General features: G+C 48.4%; 2 protein-coding genes across 3 annotated transcripts in view; one reads left to right on the forward strand and one right to left on the reverse strand.

Annotated features, from left to right (window-relative positions):
- Positions 1–795: 795 nt before the first annotated feature.
- On the forward strand, positions 796–2,226 carry LOC118795401 (ankyrin repeat domain-containing protein 34B). Its single transcript, XM_036553860.1, has one exon. It carries the CDS (start codon positions 796–798, stop codon positions 2,224–2,226), a length of 1,431 nt encoding a protein of 476 aa, XP_036409753.1.
- A 4,839-nt stretch (positions 2,227–7,065) lies between these two features.
- Positions 7,066–16,821, reverse strand: part of LOC118795878 (single-stranded DNA-binding protein 3-like) — a 58,964-nt gene continuing 49,208 nt past the window's right edge. Inside the window, exons 6-18 of one of the 2 annotated variants that reach the window (XM_036554645.1) lie at positions 16,486–16,569; positions 13,315–13,374; positions 12,510–12,576; positions 12,236–12,303; positions 11,650–11,714; positions 10,991–11,036; positions 10,777–10,812; positions 10,348–10,402; positions 10,087–10,157; positions 9,092–9,170; positions 8,726–8,754; positions 7,863–7,964; positions 7,066–7,202 (exon numbers count right to left, since the gene is read on the reverse strand). In XM_036554645.1, the coding sequence (XP_036410538.1) occupies positions 7,173–7,202; positions 7,863–7,964; positions 8,726–8,754; positions 9,092–9,170; positions 10,087–10,157; positions 10,348–10,402; positions 10,777–10,812; positions 10,991–11,036; positions 11,650–11,714; positions 12,236–12,303; positions 12,510–12,576; positions 13,315–13,374; positions 16,486–16,569 (792 nt within the window). In that variant the 3' untranslated portion in view covers positions 7,066–7,172. Of the gene's footprint in view, positions 7,965–8,725; positions 8,755–9,091; positions 9,171–10,086; positions 10,158–10,347; positions 10,403–10,776; positions 10,813–10,990; positions 11,037–11,649; positions 11,715–12,235; positions 12,304–12,509; positions 12,577–13,314; positions 13,375–16,485; positions 16,570–16,821 lie in introns of both variants that reach the window. The other variant, XM_036554644.1, reaches the window with a different exon arrangement.

A 16,821-nucleotide genomic window follows, 5' to 3' on the forward strand; every position in this document is an offset into this window, starting at 1 on the left:
TTGGGGGGGGGGGTGTAAAGTCAATGAATTCCTGAAAATACTTTCTGAATCCTTCCTGAATTTGCACTCTGAACAGGGTAATACTAATTTCTCTGAATGATGCTCATCTTCACAAAAACAAGCAGGGGTGGACATTGTGGGGAATGATAGTTACCTAACATGAAGCCACATTCATGTTACAGTCTGAAAATTTTTATTTTTTCCCCACTTTTTAAACATGTACTTGATGTTTGCCTCCAATTATTCATAAGTACGCACATTTATTATGACAAAGCAAGCAAACTATAAACATATATTTCAAGAAGTCAGTCAATGAAAGTTTAAAAAAGTAGTCTAAAATAATCTGATACTGAAAATGGATCTTGTGTCAGTGCCCATGGAATATCTGCTTATGTAAAGAAGATGCAGAAATATGAAGCCTTTTATCATGCTTCAGAATGGCACGCTCCCCCCCTTCTCCATTTTGTTAAAAAAGAACAGTGTCGATGGTGTCTGGGACATATTTCACAACAAAGCATTCAGTGCATAAATTGGCTTTTACAAATTCACAATTTCATCTCTGTGCTGGGAAAAAGGATGACAAAGGAGAGTTGATTGCGTTTCACAACAGCCTCTTGTCATTGTCCTTGTAATTGCAGGCAGATCAGTAAGGCTCAGCACAGTGTAAGCTGGACGTCATAGGCCGCCCTTGGTGAAGGCTGATGAGACGTGCTCCTGGTGGACCCCACGCCTGAACCACGCCCCCCTGAGCATCGGAGCGAACGGGAGGTGCTTCCCACCGAGCCGGCACTGAAGATGGGGGAACCCCAGGAGTACCTTGCCGACGGGACCCCACTCATCACAGCCGCGCAGCTGGGCAAGCTGCGATTGGTCAGGCTGCTGGTGGAGGGCGGGGCCCAGGTCAACGAGCGCAACCAGAGGGGGGAGACGCCCCTGCTGGCGGCCTGCAAGGCCATGCGCGGCGACCAGAGCGGCAGCAGCGCCCTCAGGCTCCTGCAGTACCTGTTGGAGAAACAGGCCGACCCCAACGCCCAGGACAAAGCCGGCCGCTCCGCCCTGATGTACGCCTGCATGGAGAAGGCGGGTCCCGAGGTGGCCGCCGCCCTCATCGGGGCGGGAGCGGACCCCAGCATGGAGGACTACGCAGGGGCGTCCGCCCTGGTCTATGCCATCAACGCCCACGACCAGGCCACGCTGCAGGTGCTGCTGGACGCCTGCCGTGAGCGGGGCCGCGACATCATCATCATCGCCACCGACCTCAGCACCAACGGCGGCTCCGTCACCCGCCGCTACCTCAACGTGCCCCCTTCCCCGGACTCCTCCCCCGTGTCCTGCATGTCCCCGTCCGAGATCGAGCTGAAGACCAGCTCCCCCAGCTCCGAAACCGAAGGGGAGAACATCTTCGACTTCAAGGGCGATGGTAAGAGAGGGGGCGGGACCCTGCCGGATCTGGGCCCGGGAGGCCGACGCCCCCATAGCCACAGGCTGCGCTCTGAGCCCTGGCTGGCCATCCACAACCTGGCACACCTGCGCAGCTCCTACGAGGAGGGCCTGAGGCAGGGGGCCCTGTGTGAGGATGAGGAGGAGGAGGAGGAAGAAGATGGCAAACCACTCCCGCCGTCTGATATGGCCGGTCTCCCTGGGCGCCGGAGGTCATCTCTCCACCCCTACAGCGGTTTGGACCTCTGTCCTGCAGAGACCGGCGGGGCCAGGCTGACCCTGGGCAGGACGTCCCGCAAGGCCTCTGTTGAGACCCTGCCCTCCTCCTCCGGCAGTCTCCTCCCACCCTCAGGCCGCAGGAACACTCTGCCAGCCCTCCAGGATGTGCCCCTGCTGCAGCTGCCCTCCCTGACCCTCGACCACTCCAGCTCCGACTCCCAGCTCCAGGCCCCTCCCACTGCCACGCCCACACTGAGCCCAGGCCGCCGGGGCCTGCTGTCCTCTCCGCATCACTCCAGCTCCTTGTCCCTGGCGTCCGCCGATGCCGCGCTCACACCCGACAGGAGGAAGGGATCAGAGGGGCTCAGATCCCAGCTAAAAACCAGCTTCCTGCCCCCTCTGCCCGTCAGCCCGACCCACCCCAGCCGGCCCCCGCCCGCCTCCGCCCCCAGCGAGCTCCAGCAGACCATGCCCAGGCTGGGTGGCCGGTGGGGCAGGAGGCTGCAGCGCCGCCACTCCATCCAGCTGGAGCAGATGGGCAGCTCTGAGGAGATCCTCATCCTGTGACATCACTGTGACATCATCACACTGAGGCACCTCACAGGCCAATCACAACACTCTGAATCTGCCAGGGATGGAATGAAAAGGCTGTGGCATCTATGAGGAGTTCGAATGTATTTACATTAATTCTCAGACAGAGGCAAGGCTCCACAACTAATACATTAATTTACATATATTCAAAGCAAACACTTATATTCTCCAATATGGAGGCATGTTTAAAAAAAGGTAAAAAAAGAAAAATTATGAATGCGAACCATTATGTTTGTGGAAGCCCATCTGGGTGAGGCTGTGATGTTCTTCATCTTCCTTTGTTCAGGAATGAAAACTGTACAAAAACAGTTTTTAGTAAAACTCTAAACTGTGCATTGTAAGCCTTCAATAAGCTTTCTTTTCTTTGCAACACCTTCCTTACAGCAGGGTAATCCTGACCTTGAAAGTAGTAAACACCGTTTGCCCAAGTTCTGCTTGCGTGGCTCAGAAGCGATTAATTACATCCTCAAGGGGCCACCGTTTCGCAGAATCAATTAAAACGCAAACTAAGGCGTGATTCACACCTGAACAGTGTCTTAACCCTCTCAAGGACCCCCCCCCCCTCGCTCCGGTCAGAGCACGAGATGGAGGTGCGCAGTCGCGTGATTGATGTTAGTGCTGTGCACGGCTCCCCAGAGACCCAGCATCGGCACCCTCAAAGCCAGCATTTATCAGCATCCTTTTTACCCCAGCAACAGTAAAGCGTGTGTGTGTGTGTGTGCGCGCACATGTGACAGCACACTCCATTTCTGCCTTTCTGGCCAAAATTATATCATACAAACGGACAAGATCTGTTGTATTCATTCACCTGTGAGCATCAAGGCTGATATTTTTTTCTTAAGCTCACTACTATGAAGCATGTTACCATGTTTGATGAAATGCAACTTAAAAACTTCATTACAAACCACTGACTTTGCCTAAGACTCAGTAAAAGGCATTTTAAGATAAGCTTCAAGTCCATGCTTCTATGGGAAATGACTCCCTGTTTTTAACAGCTGAAAATGTGTCTTCAATGAAGGGAATCGGGCAAAAAGAAGTCACGACTCAAACAATGGAAAAAAAAAATCAAATTACATTTATTATTGATGCAGTTTTTTTTCCATCATCTTTCTCAATAAGTAACTTTTTGTCAATCTAAAGAAATTTTACAATATAAAGAAACATACAAAGGACTCCTTAATCAACTACACAAGACACTCGAGTCCCCAAGACAAGGAACCGAACTAACCTACCATGATACAAAGCAAACCGAGAGGACAGACTGCTTCATATTCAATACTGCTGTGTCGTCAGAAAAGGACAATGAACATTACAGGAGAATCGTCCCCGCCCCTCCCCCCTCCTTTGTCCCCCATCCCCTTAGCCCCATCCCCCCATAAATCCTCCAAATGTTACAGTATTGTACATCATCACGAATAGAAATACAGAAATGGCCGACGTCGGAGTTAAAACACAGAGAACTAGGACAGCATCAGTAAGACTCAAAGCTATACAAGCTCTCAGGAGAGAACAGCAAGGAAACATAGATTCCCCCCTCCCCACCCTATTATTACCTTTTTGTCTTTTTCATTTTATTCAAAATGAGGTTTTTTATGTTTGACTTGTTTTTAATTTTGTTTTACATAGATAAAAATCCTTCATATTAAACACTGTAATATGTGGTCCCTTGTTGTGTTTTTAAAGAGAGAGTGTCCTGTGTTTGTGTAATACTGTGTCATTACAAACTGTCATTAGAATGATCAGCAGCTAACATGGCATGAAGCTAGGATTGTTACCACTGGAAAACATCTTCTACTCCAGTCACCTTTGACCTTTGCTCTGACTCATTCCCACATCTCTGGTCTGACTATAGGGTGTGAGGTCCAGCATTTTACAGTCATGACTCAAAGTTTCACTTCTCACTCTTCTGAATTCACACTCCTGCTTGTCTTCACCTTTATCTTTTAGATTTTATAACTTTCTTTTATATTCTTAACTGGCCCCTTCAGCCATGCGCAATTATGCAGCTACAAAAGAAAGTCTATATCAAATTCTACAATAGTGTCCGTTACTAATCTTGTTTCCTCATTTGTCTTTACAATAATGAAACTTGTAGAACAGCTACACAGGAGCACATAGTCTCTTTAAATGAAAACACACTCAGTTATTTTAATAATTCTTTTTGTGAGAACTGGAAGTGACCAACATATCAAAACATGTCAATGATATCAAAATGCATTGTACAGTATTTACAAAAAGAAGAGAGGAAACCAAAGCAGACAACTGGGGATGAGACAGAGAGAGGTAGGATGGGTGGGGGGGGGGGGTGCTGGGGTGCTGGGGTGCTGGGGAGGGGCTTCCGGTCGGGCAAAGGATGTGACAGTCCTGAAAGTCTACCCTGGTGTCTCACCCATATGCGGTTATAAGAGGCCAGTCACTCAAGAGAAGTCCTCACAAAGACCCTGCTTTGAGTCCAGGCATCCTGTGCTTGAGAGCTGTGTCTCTGTGAGTGACATCACTTGGGGGAGGGGGGAGGGTCAGCCACAGAGAGTCAGTGGAAGGAGACCCCGGCTTATTCAACAAAGTAGCCACTGTGTCCTTGGGGCAACTTCAGAGCACTCAACTGAAGAAAACTGGAAAACAGGGCAGTTGCAGAGCTCTTGGGTCACATGACTGGTTCACTCTGGATAAGAGCATCTGCTAAATGAATGTAATGTAATGTAATGTAACACAGCCAGAGCCTATTTGACCAGCCAGTTTGGGTCCTGCAGTCTCTCCACCATTGGAAGGCAGCATAAACCAGAAGACTGTCCTCACAAGGTGGCAAAAAACAGACGCGATCCCAACTTCACAGAACCCTAGGGAAGGGCTGGACATGTATGGGCACGAGTCAGTGAGAGCCACACCAGGGCAGGATTCACAGAGAGAGCTGTACACGCCTACGACAATTAAGCACGCATTACCCATGGGCGTATTTACAGGTGCGGGGCGAGCTGGGAGAAAGCAACCGAAAAAAGGGCTGCATATTGGAACAGGGACATGTCATTTCTGCAGAGCTACAGGTTTACATGGTTGTCAATGTCAATTTCACCCCACAAGCAATAAGAGACCCTTCCAGAATCGTGCAGGCCTTGGACAGTACCTTGAATTCAGCTACTACCTTTCAACCAGAATAACATTACACTTTATAAAAGTAAAAAAAAAAACAGTAAAACGTATTTATGGTGACTGACCCCTTTTCCATTCTGGCTACAGGAAACTGGGAATGGCCGATATATTCTTCCTGTTACAGGGCTCAGCCAGACAGCAGGTGTGTACATTGAGGAGTCAATATTAATGACCTTTATTGGGTCATGTTACCACTTCTGTAGGGCAAGACCTGGGTGCTTTTCGTTCTGAAAATCTATTACAGCAGAAGGGCTGCAAAATGGTAACTGTGACATACCAAAACCATGCCAAAAAAGAAAAAAAAAATCTGTCAAGACACTGCCCCCTAGAGGAAACTGTAGGTTACCGTGGGACTCTTTCGGAGGTATATATACTCGTATATTTACATATATACTGTCTGGCCTGTAAAGCTACAGGCTGCAAGACATATGCACAATAATCATGAATTAATAATAATAAATAAAATGTGCACAACCATCTGCACTGAAGCTAAAAAATCTGAAGAGCGGTTTTGTCACACTCAGTCCATTAGAGCAAAACACAACAGGCAAACTGACATAGCTACATCTCAACGGACGTTTGGGAGGAGCTGGATGCTGAATGGCATTGAGGCTGCTACTTAGAACCATTACAGCAAGTGAATGTATTTATAAACCCTCAGTTAGACGCCAGATACTCAGATGCCAGATAACAGCCAATCAAAGAGTGGAATGCTGCTCATTCCCCTGGCTGCATCAGTCTTTTCTGATTGGATAACCACTGTACATGTACACTTTCTGGAAATGTAGGAACACTTTACCAAGACACTTGTAATCACTGGGCCACTCTGAAAACAAACAAAGAAAAAAAACGGGAAAAAGGGACCTTTCTGTACGGAGAGGCCTTCTTCTTGAGTTTCAACACAGTGTGCATATGTCTATGGTGTCCAGGAGCTTGGCTACTTGCTCTTTGGAGTGTCTAACAGAGAGTACATTAATCAATCAGAATTCATACGGAGCAGAGACATTTAAAACAAACCAACAAAACACCAGAGCAACAACAAATAGCTAAAATCATGTAAACACAAGTGTCATTGTGCATTCTGAGCTGTGCTTTTTTTCTGTCATCCTCGTCGTTGAGATACAATGTGCCCTTTGCAGGAAAGTCCAAGAAATCAAAAAACTAATAATCAGAACAATATTAATAATAAAAATAACAATAATAATATTAATAATACAATACATACACAAAATATTGAAAACCTTCCTTCCCCAACAACGAGTCCTTTCTTTTCTAAAATGTACACATTAATGAAATGAGGGGGGGGTTCAGACCCTCTCATTTGACTACTGTACTGGGAGGGTTAAAAAGCACAGTGAAACAACAGAAGATGAGTTCACCAGCCAGGTGCCCACTGGCATCTCTCCCCCCCCCCTCCTTCTGTGAGGCCTCACTGTCCCGGGCCGGTCAGGAATCCCGGGAGGGAGGCGGAGTCAGTGAGGAGGCTCTTCCTGTGGCTCTGTGACTGCTTCCTGCCGCCGCCCACTTTGCATGCGCCGGGATGGGTGGCCTTGATGTGAGTCCCATGCTCCAGAGGCACCCCAGAGGACTGCGGGAAGTCCAAAGTGGGGGTGGGAAGTGTTGGGGGGTACACAAAGGGGGCATGGAGGGGGGAGGGGTGGGGGCAATTCCAAAGTTCGAAGGACCGGGGCGGGGAGGGGGGGTAAAGCAAAGCAAAAAATAATAAAAAAAAAGAAATAAAAATACAAAATACAAAATAAAATAAAAAAACTAAATCACACACTCATCGTCATGTTGGGTGAATACTGAAAAGAGAGAAAGGGGAGGGGGGGACAGATGAGAGCGGGTAATCTATTACTGATTTTCGGAACTGTGAAAACAACACACAATGCTGGCCACAGGCGCTTCCTAGTTTTCCCGTCGGAACACCAGGCAGCAAACCGTGTGACAGAGCACAGGCCACAACAGCAGCCATGGGACACACGGACAAATGGCTGAATGCAAAGGTCACTGTGTGCTCACCGAAGCCTAGGGGGGGTTAGCTCATTTCCTGGGGGCTGTGAGAATGCTATGTTTGCCCCAGTATCTGCTCTTCATTACTGAATTTGGCCCAACTGTTTCACATTCAGTTTGACATTTTTTTTGCTTAAAAAAAGATTAAATCACACTTGTAGATTCAGCCAAAAAAAAGTCTGGGTTAGAAGAGAAACTGTCAAGCATGCACCAAGAACTGAGCACGACACCCCTAGTTTTAAGCGAAGAGCTACTTTCCAACAAACACGCCCATCTGCTCCCCTGAATGTCACTTAGATGGCGACGGGTTTGCGGAAGGCAGCCTTCGGTTCTGTGGTAGGAGAGGGGGGTCTTGTCCATCACCTGCCACGTTTTGGCTGGGATGAACCGTATGACTGTGGAGTCGGGGGTCGGGGAGGGTGCGCTACGGGTAACGGGCCAGCTGCACTCACACTTTCACTTTGGAATGGGTTGAGGAAGTTTCCAGCCATCTCGCCGTCGTCCCTCGGCGTTCCCGGGGGGTTGCTCATGCCCGCCATGTTGTTGGGAGAGTTCTGCGCACAGAAAGGGGGGGGAGAACTTGGGTCATATTTCCACAAGCACCAGACCAAGCCAGCAAGCTCCAAAAGGTCATGCCTCCGACAACAGGCTCGGAGTCACATACAGCACATTCAGTTCACAGCAAAGTGCATCTCATGTATTGAAGTTGAAATCACTAGTACACCTACCCTAGACTACAGTTACTTGGGCGCACAGGGTTCAGGCTGTGAAGCAGAAGCAGCAGCCCACAAAATGGCAGTGTCCCTCCTTCACTGGCTGACTGGGTAAGCAGCTATTGCAGTAACAATGTTTTACCACTAGTGGGCGATAATGCCAATGAGGGAGCCTTGAGGATCAGGGCCTGTTACACTCTTCTTTTACACATACCTTGGTAATCCCCAAAATCCTAGCCATCTCCCACACATGGATTAAAATCTCTAATACCAGATGGGCTATGCCTTTTAGTCAATGAATTTTTTTATTAAAGGCTGAAAATGCCATGAATGCAAAACTAGAATAGAGTGTGATTTTTTTTTGAAAGAGTAGCCTACTGGACAGCACAATTACCCCAACAGAAGTTCACACATTGCCTACACAATGTTAAGAATTTTGAAGCGCACATGCATGTCTGCCTACAACAACTGAAAAATGCACACACACACACACACACACACACTTGGTTCAAGCATCCCATCCAACTGGTTCTGTACAACTTTGGTTGATGCACTGAAAGTAAAATTTGAATATACGAAGCTGAATGATTTGTTAGTCTCACCTTTGGCAACCCATCCATGTCACCTGACCCTACAGGCAAATGAAAAAAGACACAGTGAGAAGAATTCATATTCAGACTGCAACAAGCTTATGAACCTCGTGTGGTAAATTTGTGCCACACTCAGAAATAGGCAAGATAAAGTAAAATAAAGTTATAAGTGGTTTATTTTAAATACTGAGAAGCCTGGATTCTTATTGGTCAGCTCTTCCTTGTCTTCTCTGTCTACATCATCTTGCCATGGGGGCTTGAACATCATGATCAATGGTTTGAAGACAGTCTAATGGCTCTAATGAATATGCTGTTATTAACAGGTTCAAACCGTCCATTGAAGGACAATCAGAAGCCTCCCTCAGCTGTACTGCTCACCTAGCGATCCGTTCATATGGTGCGGCTCCATGGGGCCCATTCCACCCATCGGCCCATCTGGACCCGGACCCATCGGGAACTGCAAAACAGACACCGCCAGTCAGACAGGCCAGTTCAATACTGTGATGTCAATACAACTAGTCACGCACAGTAATTCTAATACAGGGGCACTGCTGCTGCCCCTTGGGCAAGGTACATAACCCACAATTGTAAATATCCCGCTGTATAAACGGATAACAGTCTAAAAACACCTGTAATTAATATGTCACTCTGAATAAGAAAGTCTGCTAAATGCCAATAATGTAATGTAATGTAATATGGCCAGTCCTACACAGTAATTCCAATGCACAGTCCCACACAGTATCCTCTGCTGCAGCTAGTTCTGCATAATAACTCAGTAATGCACCAGTACACTGTAACTCTAATATGGCCATTCCTACACTGCAACTTTAATGCAGCCAATATGACACTGCATCTCTTATGCTTTCAGTCCGGTACCGTAACTTTAATGAGAGGGGTGATGCACAGTCTAATACAGCCAGTCCTACACTGTAACGTTTACAGTAAGGCCGGTTAAAGGACCTGACTAAGGACCTGGGTACCCTTGAGCATCCTGCCAAGACTGAGTAAATATCTAGTAGTTATCCAGATGTATGAATGTCCAATATGTAAACTGTGAGCTAATATCAGCTGGCCTGGATAACGGTGACAGCTGAACCTATACATAATATAATGTAATACATTTAGATCGTACTGAAGCTAGCAGTATTATGGTCTCCAGACACATCACACAGAATGTTTGCCCTGATCTCTGAGTGCACACTATTGAGTTAACTTTACACAATGAGCGTACAGATCTGAGTAAACCCTATGTTAAGTGTACACTAATGTATGCACCACACTTTCAGAGAGTGCATCATTCAGTGTAACCTACTGACTAAGTGCACATGACCAGGGGTCTCCGTTTATGAGTGTACGCTACTAAGTAAACTCACGTTGGGTCTGTTGCCTCCAGGTCCAATAGGGTTCATCATTGTGTAGATGTTTTCACTGGAGTTTGTGGAGTCTGGGGGGAGAGAGCAGGAAAATACTTGAGACACAAGTCACCCCTTGAGACCAGCTTTAGCGTAATCCTACAGCTCTCTGAAATGTCACACAACTCAGATTTCCAAAACAAAAGGATGACGGATGGCTGTGGCGGTGGAACTGAGTTTGGGGGGGATCATGTCATATGGAGACACATTAAGGTGACGCACCTCCTGGACTGGGCATGATGGGAGTTCCTGGTGGACCTCCTCCTCCTGGCGGACCCTGAGACACACAGTGAGGCAGAAAAACAGCCTGAGTGGCCACATCCCCAAACCCCAAAATCAGGTGAACAGTAATCAAACCTAGATTTCTGCAGCAGACACCTGTATCAGGCTCTCCTATATGTAGATTTCTAGAAACCTAGGCATTGTGCCGTTATTAATCTGACTGAAAATGGTGCACTTAACTACATTGAACAGCAGTGGCAAAATGGTAGAACAAAGACTGTAGATTGTCCAAATTAACCTCAAGATTTTCTGTTGTTTTGCATCAGCAGTGCCCCTCACTCGTTAATGGCACTATTGTTTCCAGTGACTGTTACTCTAGCGCCCTCTGCTGGTAGGCCTGAGCTGACATTTCAGATACCTAACACTCACCACATAGTTTCCAGGTGATGAGGAAGAGTATGCTATCTGTGGAGAGAGGGACAGCAGAGACACAAGGTCACCATCTGCACCACTAATGATGGCAAACAGTAGAAAGCAACCCCTCAGTCCCGACACCTGCCAAAATGACAACCTGTGACGTGCTCCCGGCTATCACCGCAGATAACTGAAGTGAGTTTGCACAGAGGCGTGAATGATGACTTACTGAGTTAGCATTGGGATTCGGCCACGGACCACGCCCTCCAGGACCCCTGTGTGTGAAAGAGCGCGAGAGAGGAAGAGAGGGAGGGTGCAAGTGTGAAAGAGAGGAATGTCACAGCAGTGCTCTACTAATGTCACTGGCTCAATCCAGGCTTGGTCCTGGAGTAACCCTACACGTGCTGGTCTTTCCTCCAGCCGGAACTGATCAGGCTTCACCGAGCTGTTAGCTGAACACCTGGCTGTATTTGCTCTCTGGATTGTTAACCTGCTCCATGTCCTTGAAGACAGAACTGTGGTGCTGGAGGTGAGTTTGTGTTGATAAAAATCAACAAGATCATTTCTTCAACACAATGTCTTGAACTTACAATTAATCTGTTGCTCGATTAAGGAATTATCACATCTTAACCCAACTAATTATGCACTGTGATCAAGTTCAGTACAAATCTGCGTTATTGTCTATGGTCCCCACATCAACGAAAAACTTCAGGTTAAGAAATACCTTTAGCTTTATTCACGCAAACACCCACATCACTTTAAACTTTCCAAACCATATCCACACCAAATGTTTCTCCACCCGGGTGTTCTGATTGGATGCAGTCTCTGAGGGGAGGAGCATCTGAAAGCTGCACGGGAATGTCAGTCTGTCCGTCCGTCCGTACTCACATGTTCATCCCTGGCATTCCTGGACCGCCCAGGGAGTTGGGAGGAGGCCGCATCCCACCGTAGTTCTACACAGAGGGGAAACGCACACAGTGTTACCAAGGCAACAAATACATACACATAGTACCACCACGGGAACTCCTACACACACACACGAGCATCACCACAACTCCTCCTACATACATAGAACATCACAATGGCAACTGATACCCCTGGCAGAGTTATAACTCTCATGTGGGCTACATTCATGCTACATCTCATCCTCTCCTTCATTCCTACATATTCACATCAATTGGTCACCACCTTAATGAGTATTCCTATTCCTCAGCAGACTACATATAGTTTTAATGTCCTAAATAGACAATAAGGTTATGAAACCACGTCTTTGCTTATGTGACAATACCGGGTCTGTGACAGTAACTTGAACTTGTACTCAAATGTTGGTCTCTGCCTCACTTGTAAGTCGCTTTGGATAAAAGCATCTGCCAAATGAATAAATGTAAATGTGAAGACGAAGAGCGTGAGGTGATTGAGGAGCTTGGCTGTGTGTGTTTGTGCAAGAGTGTGTGAGTGCGAGTGGAGTACACACCTGTGGCCCCATGCCCCCCATTCCTCTGGGGGGGTTCATTCTCATTGGCCCACCCATATTTGGGTGTCCTGGGGGAGGGGGTGAGACAATAACCAGTCAGTACAGCCTAGCTCCCATCCAGGAAAACACTGACATTCACACAACATTAACTTCAGCAGGAGTGCAGACAAAATCACCCCCGCTCCCTCCCTGACCCCAGCCCCCCAACCCAAGCCACGCCCCACTCCTCTTCCCACCCCTCTCCCCCAGTCTAGTCCAATACCCCAAATCATACCCTGCGGTCTGGTGGGGTCCAGGCTGTTTGGCAAGAGAGGCTGTGACCCAGGAGCCCCCACTGGTGGCTGGGAGAGAGATAGGAAAAGAGAAAAACAGAGAGAGAGAGAGAGAGAGAGAGGGGGTAAGACAGACAGAGAAAGAGAAACAGAGACAAGACAGACAAAGAACCATTAGCACCGATGCATCACAGTGTTACACAAATCCCTGCTGCAGCCACCAACAGCTCCTCTGTGGCTCCTCTGACCGCATCAAAACTCCATTTCCCAGCAGGCTTCTTCCACCGACCAGGTGGAGCAGCGGTCACGTGACCACCCCTGCGTGTTTGTCTGTACGACTGTGAAAATGGAAATTCAAAGCAGCCCTGGGCACATCTGAAGAAAACTCAGCAAGATGACCGCCTTTGGGATGGGGGTCATGTGATTCGAATTGGGGTTGCTATGACAACTACTAAGGTGGAGGTGTCCACTCTATCATGTTTCTCTCCAGTTTTCTCTAGCTTTACTACTGTCAAATGAGGCTGCAGCAAGGTACACACATGCAAATATGAATTTTAATGGATAAAAAAATAAAATCGAAATGGTGCGTTTGCTTCTCCAAAACAGTACAAGCTGGTCATCCAGTGAGTGTCACAGCAGAGGATATAGGGCTGCAGTATTATCATACTCTGATGTCTTTATTTTCCTTGCCTTACTCATGCAGATTAAGTTTTAAATAAGCTTGGGACTCATTTATTAACTTCCAGGATCACGCAGGTGAAACAAAGATGTTGCTTCATGATCAACAATAGGCACTAGGTTCCATACCTGATTTGGCATACGGAGTGAGGGGCGTGGTCCACCAGGGTACCGTGGAGACATGAAGGGCTGAGAGAGAGAGAGAGGGCAAGAGAGCGAGAAAGAAGAAGAAGGAGGGAGGGAGGGAGGGGGAGAGAGAATAAGAGAGAGAGATATCAGTCAGTTGTCAGAAGGCTGTAGCTGTGGAGAGGAGCAGATCAGTGAAAGATTATGAAAATGAGCTCCACTGCTGTATCCCTGTTACCTGAGTCCTGGCCTGAGGGGTATTTCACAGACTGGGAGTCATCAATTGGCCGGGCAACTTTTGAAAATATTCCGAGAAACTCTCGCTTTTTGGTTTCACAACAAAACAGGCTTACATCAAGCCACGCTCATTCCCATGGCAACGCGTCCAGGATCCTGAATCCTGCCACACGGCAGGCAAGCTGAAAGGTGCCTGTGCCTTCTCAACAGTCCTGAACTGTGTCTGCCGTGTCTTCAAGAGTTTGACACGTACGCATACCTAACTCGGTTTGACAAGCAGGGCCGGAATTAGCTTGATCGTATTAACCTAGAACAGGTGCTGAGGAAGCCAGCTAATGCGAGTCAGGTTTGTTCAAGTCAGATAACTCAGACTTATTCACTACATTCACGAAACAAGCCACAGGCATGCTGCTGCTGTAATAACTCAAGCAAGGCCGCAGTCAAGAGACACCAGCAGGGGGAGCCAGAGTACTACAAAAGGGTTTAAGAGGACTGTTCCAAAAAGTTCTGAGTTCAAGGTCTCAGTGCTGTGTGGGGACACATAAAAAGAGAAAGAGAGAGAGACACAGCAGGGAGAGAGTATACATAAGAGAGAGAGAGCAGGATACAGAGGGGGGTACAGAGAGGAGAGACAGAAGGAGAGACGCGCAGGGGGGTACAGAGAGGAGAGACGGGGGAGAGACACAGTGAGCAGAGACGGAGGGATACACAGAGGAGACAGAGATACAGACAGGAGAGACAGGAAGCTACAGAGGAGAGAGAGAGGGAATACAGAGAAGATAGAGAGGGAAATACAGAGAGGGGAGAGAGACTGACAGATTTAGGGTGATAGCAGCATGCTCTGGGTATGGATAAAGGAGCCGTAAGAGTGGGGTAACTTGAGGGTGCAGTAAGGTGACATCTGGGGGCCACAATGACGCTGTGGGTGGATGGAGAATTGGGGGGGAGGGACTGCAAACCAGCTGAAGAACACAGCTCTCTCAGGAGTGTCTGAAGGGGAACACACACTGTGCGTTCCTCACTGGAGAGGGAGATATCAGAAACGAAAACCTCAATCACTCAAAACCAGCATGACAAGTGGTGGAACAAAAATACTTAGATTGTACTGGCTGATGGAAGAGATGCAGTTTCATTCTTATTATTATTATCACTATTATCATTATTTCTGGTTTACTTTGGGTCACAGACACCCATATCAATTTTTCACATGCGTGATTATAAAGCTAGATATTCATATGACAACAACTCAGGTTAAGCTCCCTGCACAGAGTAGAACAGCAGTGCCCCATTTTAAGGCTTTAAACTAATAACCCTGTGGTTACGAGAGGTTACCACATCACTGCACCACACTGCTACTGCTTTGCAGAGCACACAACACAGGTGTCCTTCCATACCTCCTATAAGCACTGGCCTAAGCCTCATACACACATGCACACGCACACGCACACACAGACACACACAGACACACATCCCTGCCTACCACTCCCCCATCTCCACCGACGGGTTTATTTGGGAGAGTGTGGCCTCTTCCTTCCACATGTGAAGCCTCATCCTGCTGCTGTGCAAACTGGGAAAACCCAAACAGCGCAGTGTGACACGCATCGGCCTGCTAAGCGCTCCCCTAAGCGTGTAAACACACCGCTACTATCAACTTAGGTCTACTAGGGTGCTGCTGGGTGTCGTTTAAATACACAAACACACTCAGAGAGCTCTACACCGTGCTGGGCAATTCAGCTGTGCGAAGGTCTTGTTTGGCTGTGTGGGGGTGCTGTCTGAAAACATAGGCACAGCTCCATGCTGTGTGGGACAGTTTGGTTATGTAGTGGTGTTGATGAAAACACACAGCTCTGCACTGTGCTGGACAGTTTGGCTGTGCGGGGGTGTTGTCTGAAAACAGACGCACGGCTCAGTGCTGCGCTGTGCTCTTGGCTGTTGTGTTGAGAGAGGCATCCAGCATCATGCCCTCCTCAGAGCGGTGCGCTGACGCCCTCGGGGAGGCAGCGCACGAGGAAACGCGAAACCACAGGAATAAGAACACAGGCTTTCACGGCTAATTGGAGAGGAGTGGCGACGGCGGGGTGGGGGTGGGGGTGGGGGTGGGAGGGAGGCGGGAACATGCAGGGAAAAACAGTTATGTAACAACCGTGTCCTCACAGGGCTGGGGGTTGGATGCCATTTTCTCTGGACTCTGTCTTGGCTTTGTGTAGTACTGGTGTGTGTGTGTGTGTGTGTGTGTGTGTGTGTGTGTGTATGTGTTGTTGGGTTAGAGACTGTGTGTGTGCGCGTAAGCGTCTGTCTGTGTGCATCTGTGTTTGAAACTGTGTGTGTGCGCGTGTGTGTGTGTCCGTGTGTGCGTATATGCGTGTCTGTGTGTGGCAGTGGGTGTGTGTATGAGAGACTGCATGTGTATGTGTGTGTGTGTGTGTGTGTGTGGGTGAACACTCCAAAGCAGCAGGCCCTGCAGTATTAATGGAGAACGGTAGGACAGCTGGCTCTATGCAGGACTGCCCTAAAGCACCTCCATCAGGGCCTGAATTATTTATCCCCCACTGAGGCTGTGGGGGAGCAGAGCAGCTCGCTGTGGGCCTCTCTGGACCAGCGGAAGGAGCGCCATCATTAGGCAGCACAGAAGCTTGGTCATGTGACCACACAGAGCTGACCAATAGGAGAGCCACACAATGGAAGCCATGTCCACAAGTCACTCAGCCACAGGCCAGAGTTAACCACAGAGAAACCATCTCAGCTGGACATGCTGTGTCACTGCGTGTGTGTGTGTGTGTGTGTGTGTGTGTGTGTATGTGTGTGTACCATGCCCCACCCATTGGGCTTATTTGTGTGTGTGTGTGCATTCACTGTAAGTGTCTGTGATGTGTATGTGTGTTGGATGTGTGTGTGCATGCTTGCAGGGTGTGTGTGTGCGTGTGTGGCTGCTCTTACCTGGCCGTGGGGTCCCATCATGGGGTTGCTGGGGTTGTGTGGGGGTGGCTGTGCATGGGGGGACGCCTGGGAGCCGGGCGGTCCCTTTAAGAGAGAAGAGGGAGATGAGAGACTCAGTCCTGAGCTGAACCGAGCGGAGCCAGGCCGAGCCAAGCCGAGCCAGGCCACGCCACGCACTCAACACACCCAAAGAGGTCCACACTGAACCACTTATCAGAGGGACCCGTTTCCGCACTGCCACACCAGCAGCTCCCCGCTACACCCACGCCTGAAGCTTTCTGTCAGTTTAGGAGAGCACACCTGCTCCTGAGAGCAATTCAATCCACCCAAAGACCT

Source organism: Megalops cyprinoides, chromosome 20 (assembly GCF_013368585.1).
Source record: "Megalops cyprinoides isolate fMegCyp1 chromosome 20, fMegCyp1.pri, whole genome shotgun sequence".
In the NCBI taxonomy this organism is placed as follows: domain Eukaryota; kingdom Metazoa; phylum Chordata; class Actinopteri; order Elopiformes; family Megalopidae; genus Megalops; species Megalops cyprinoides.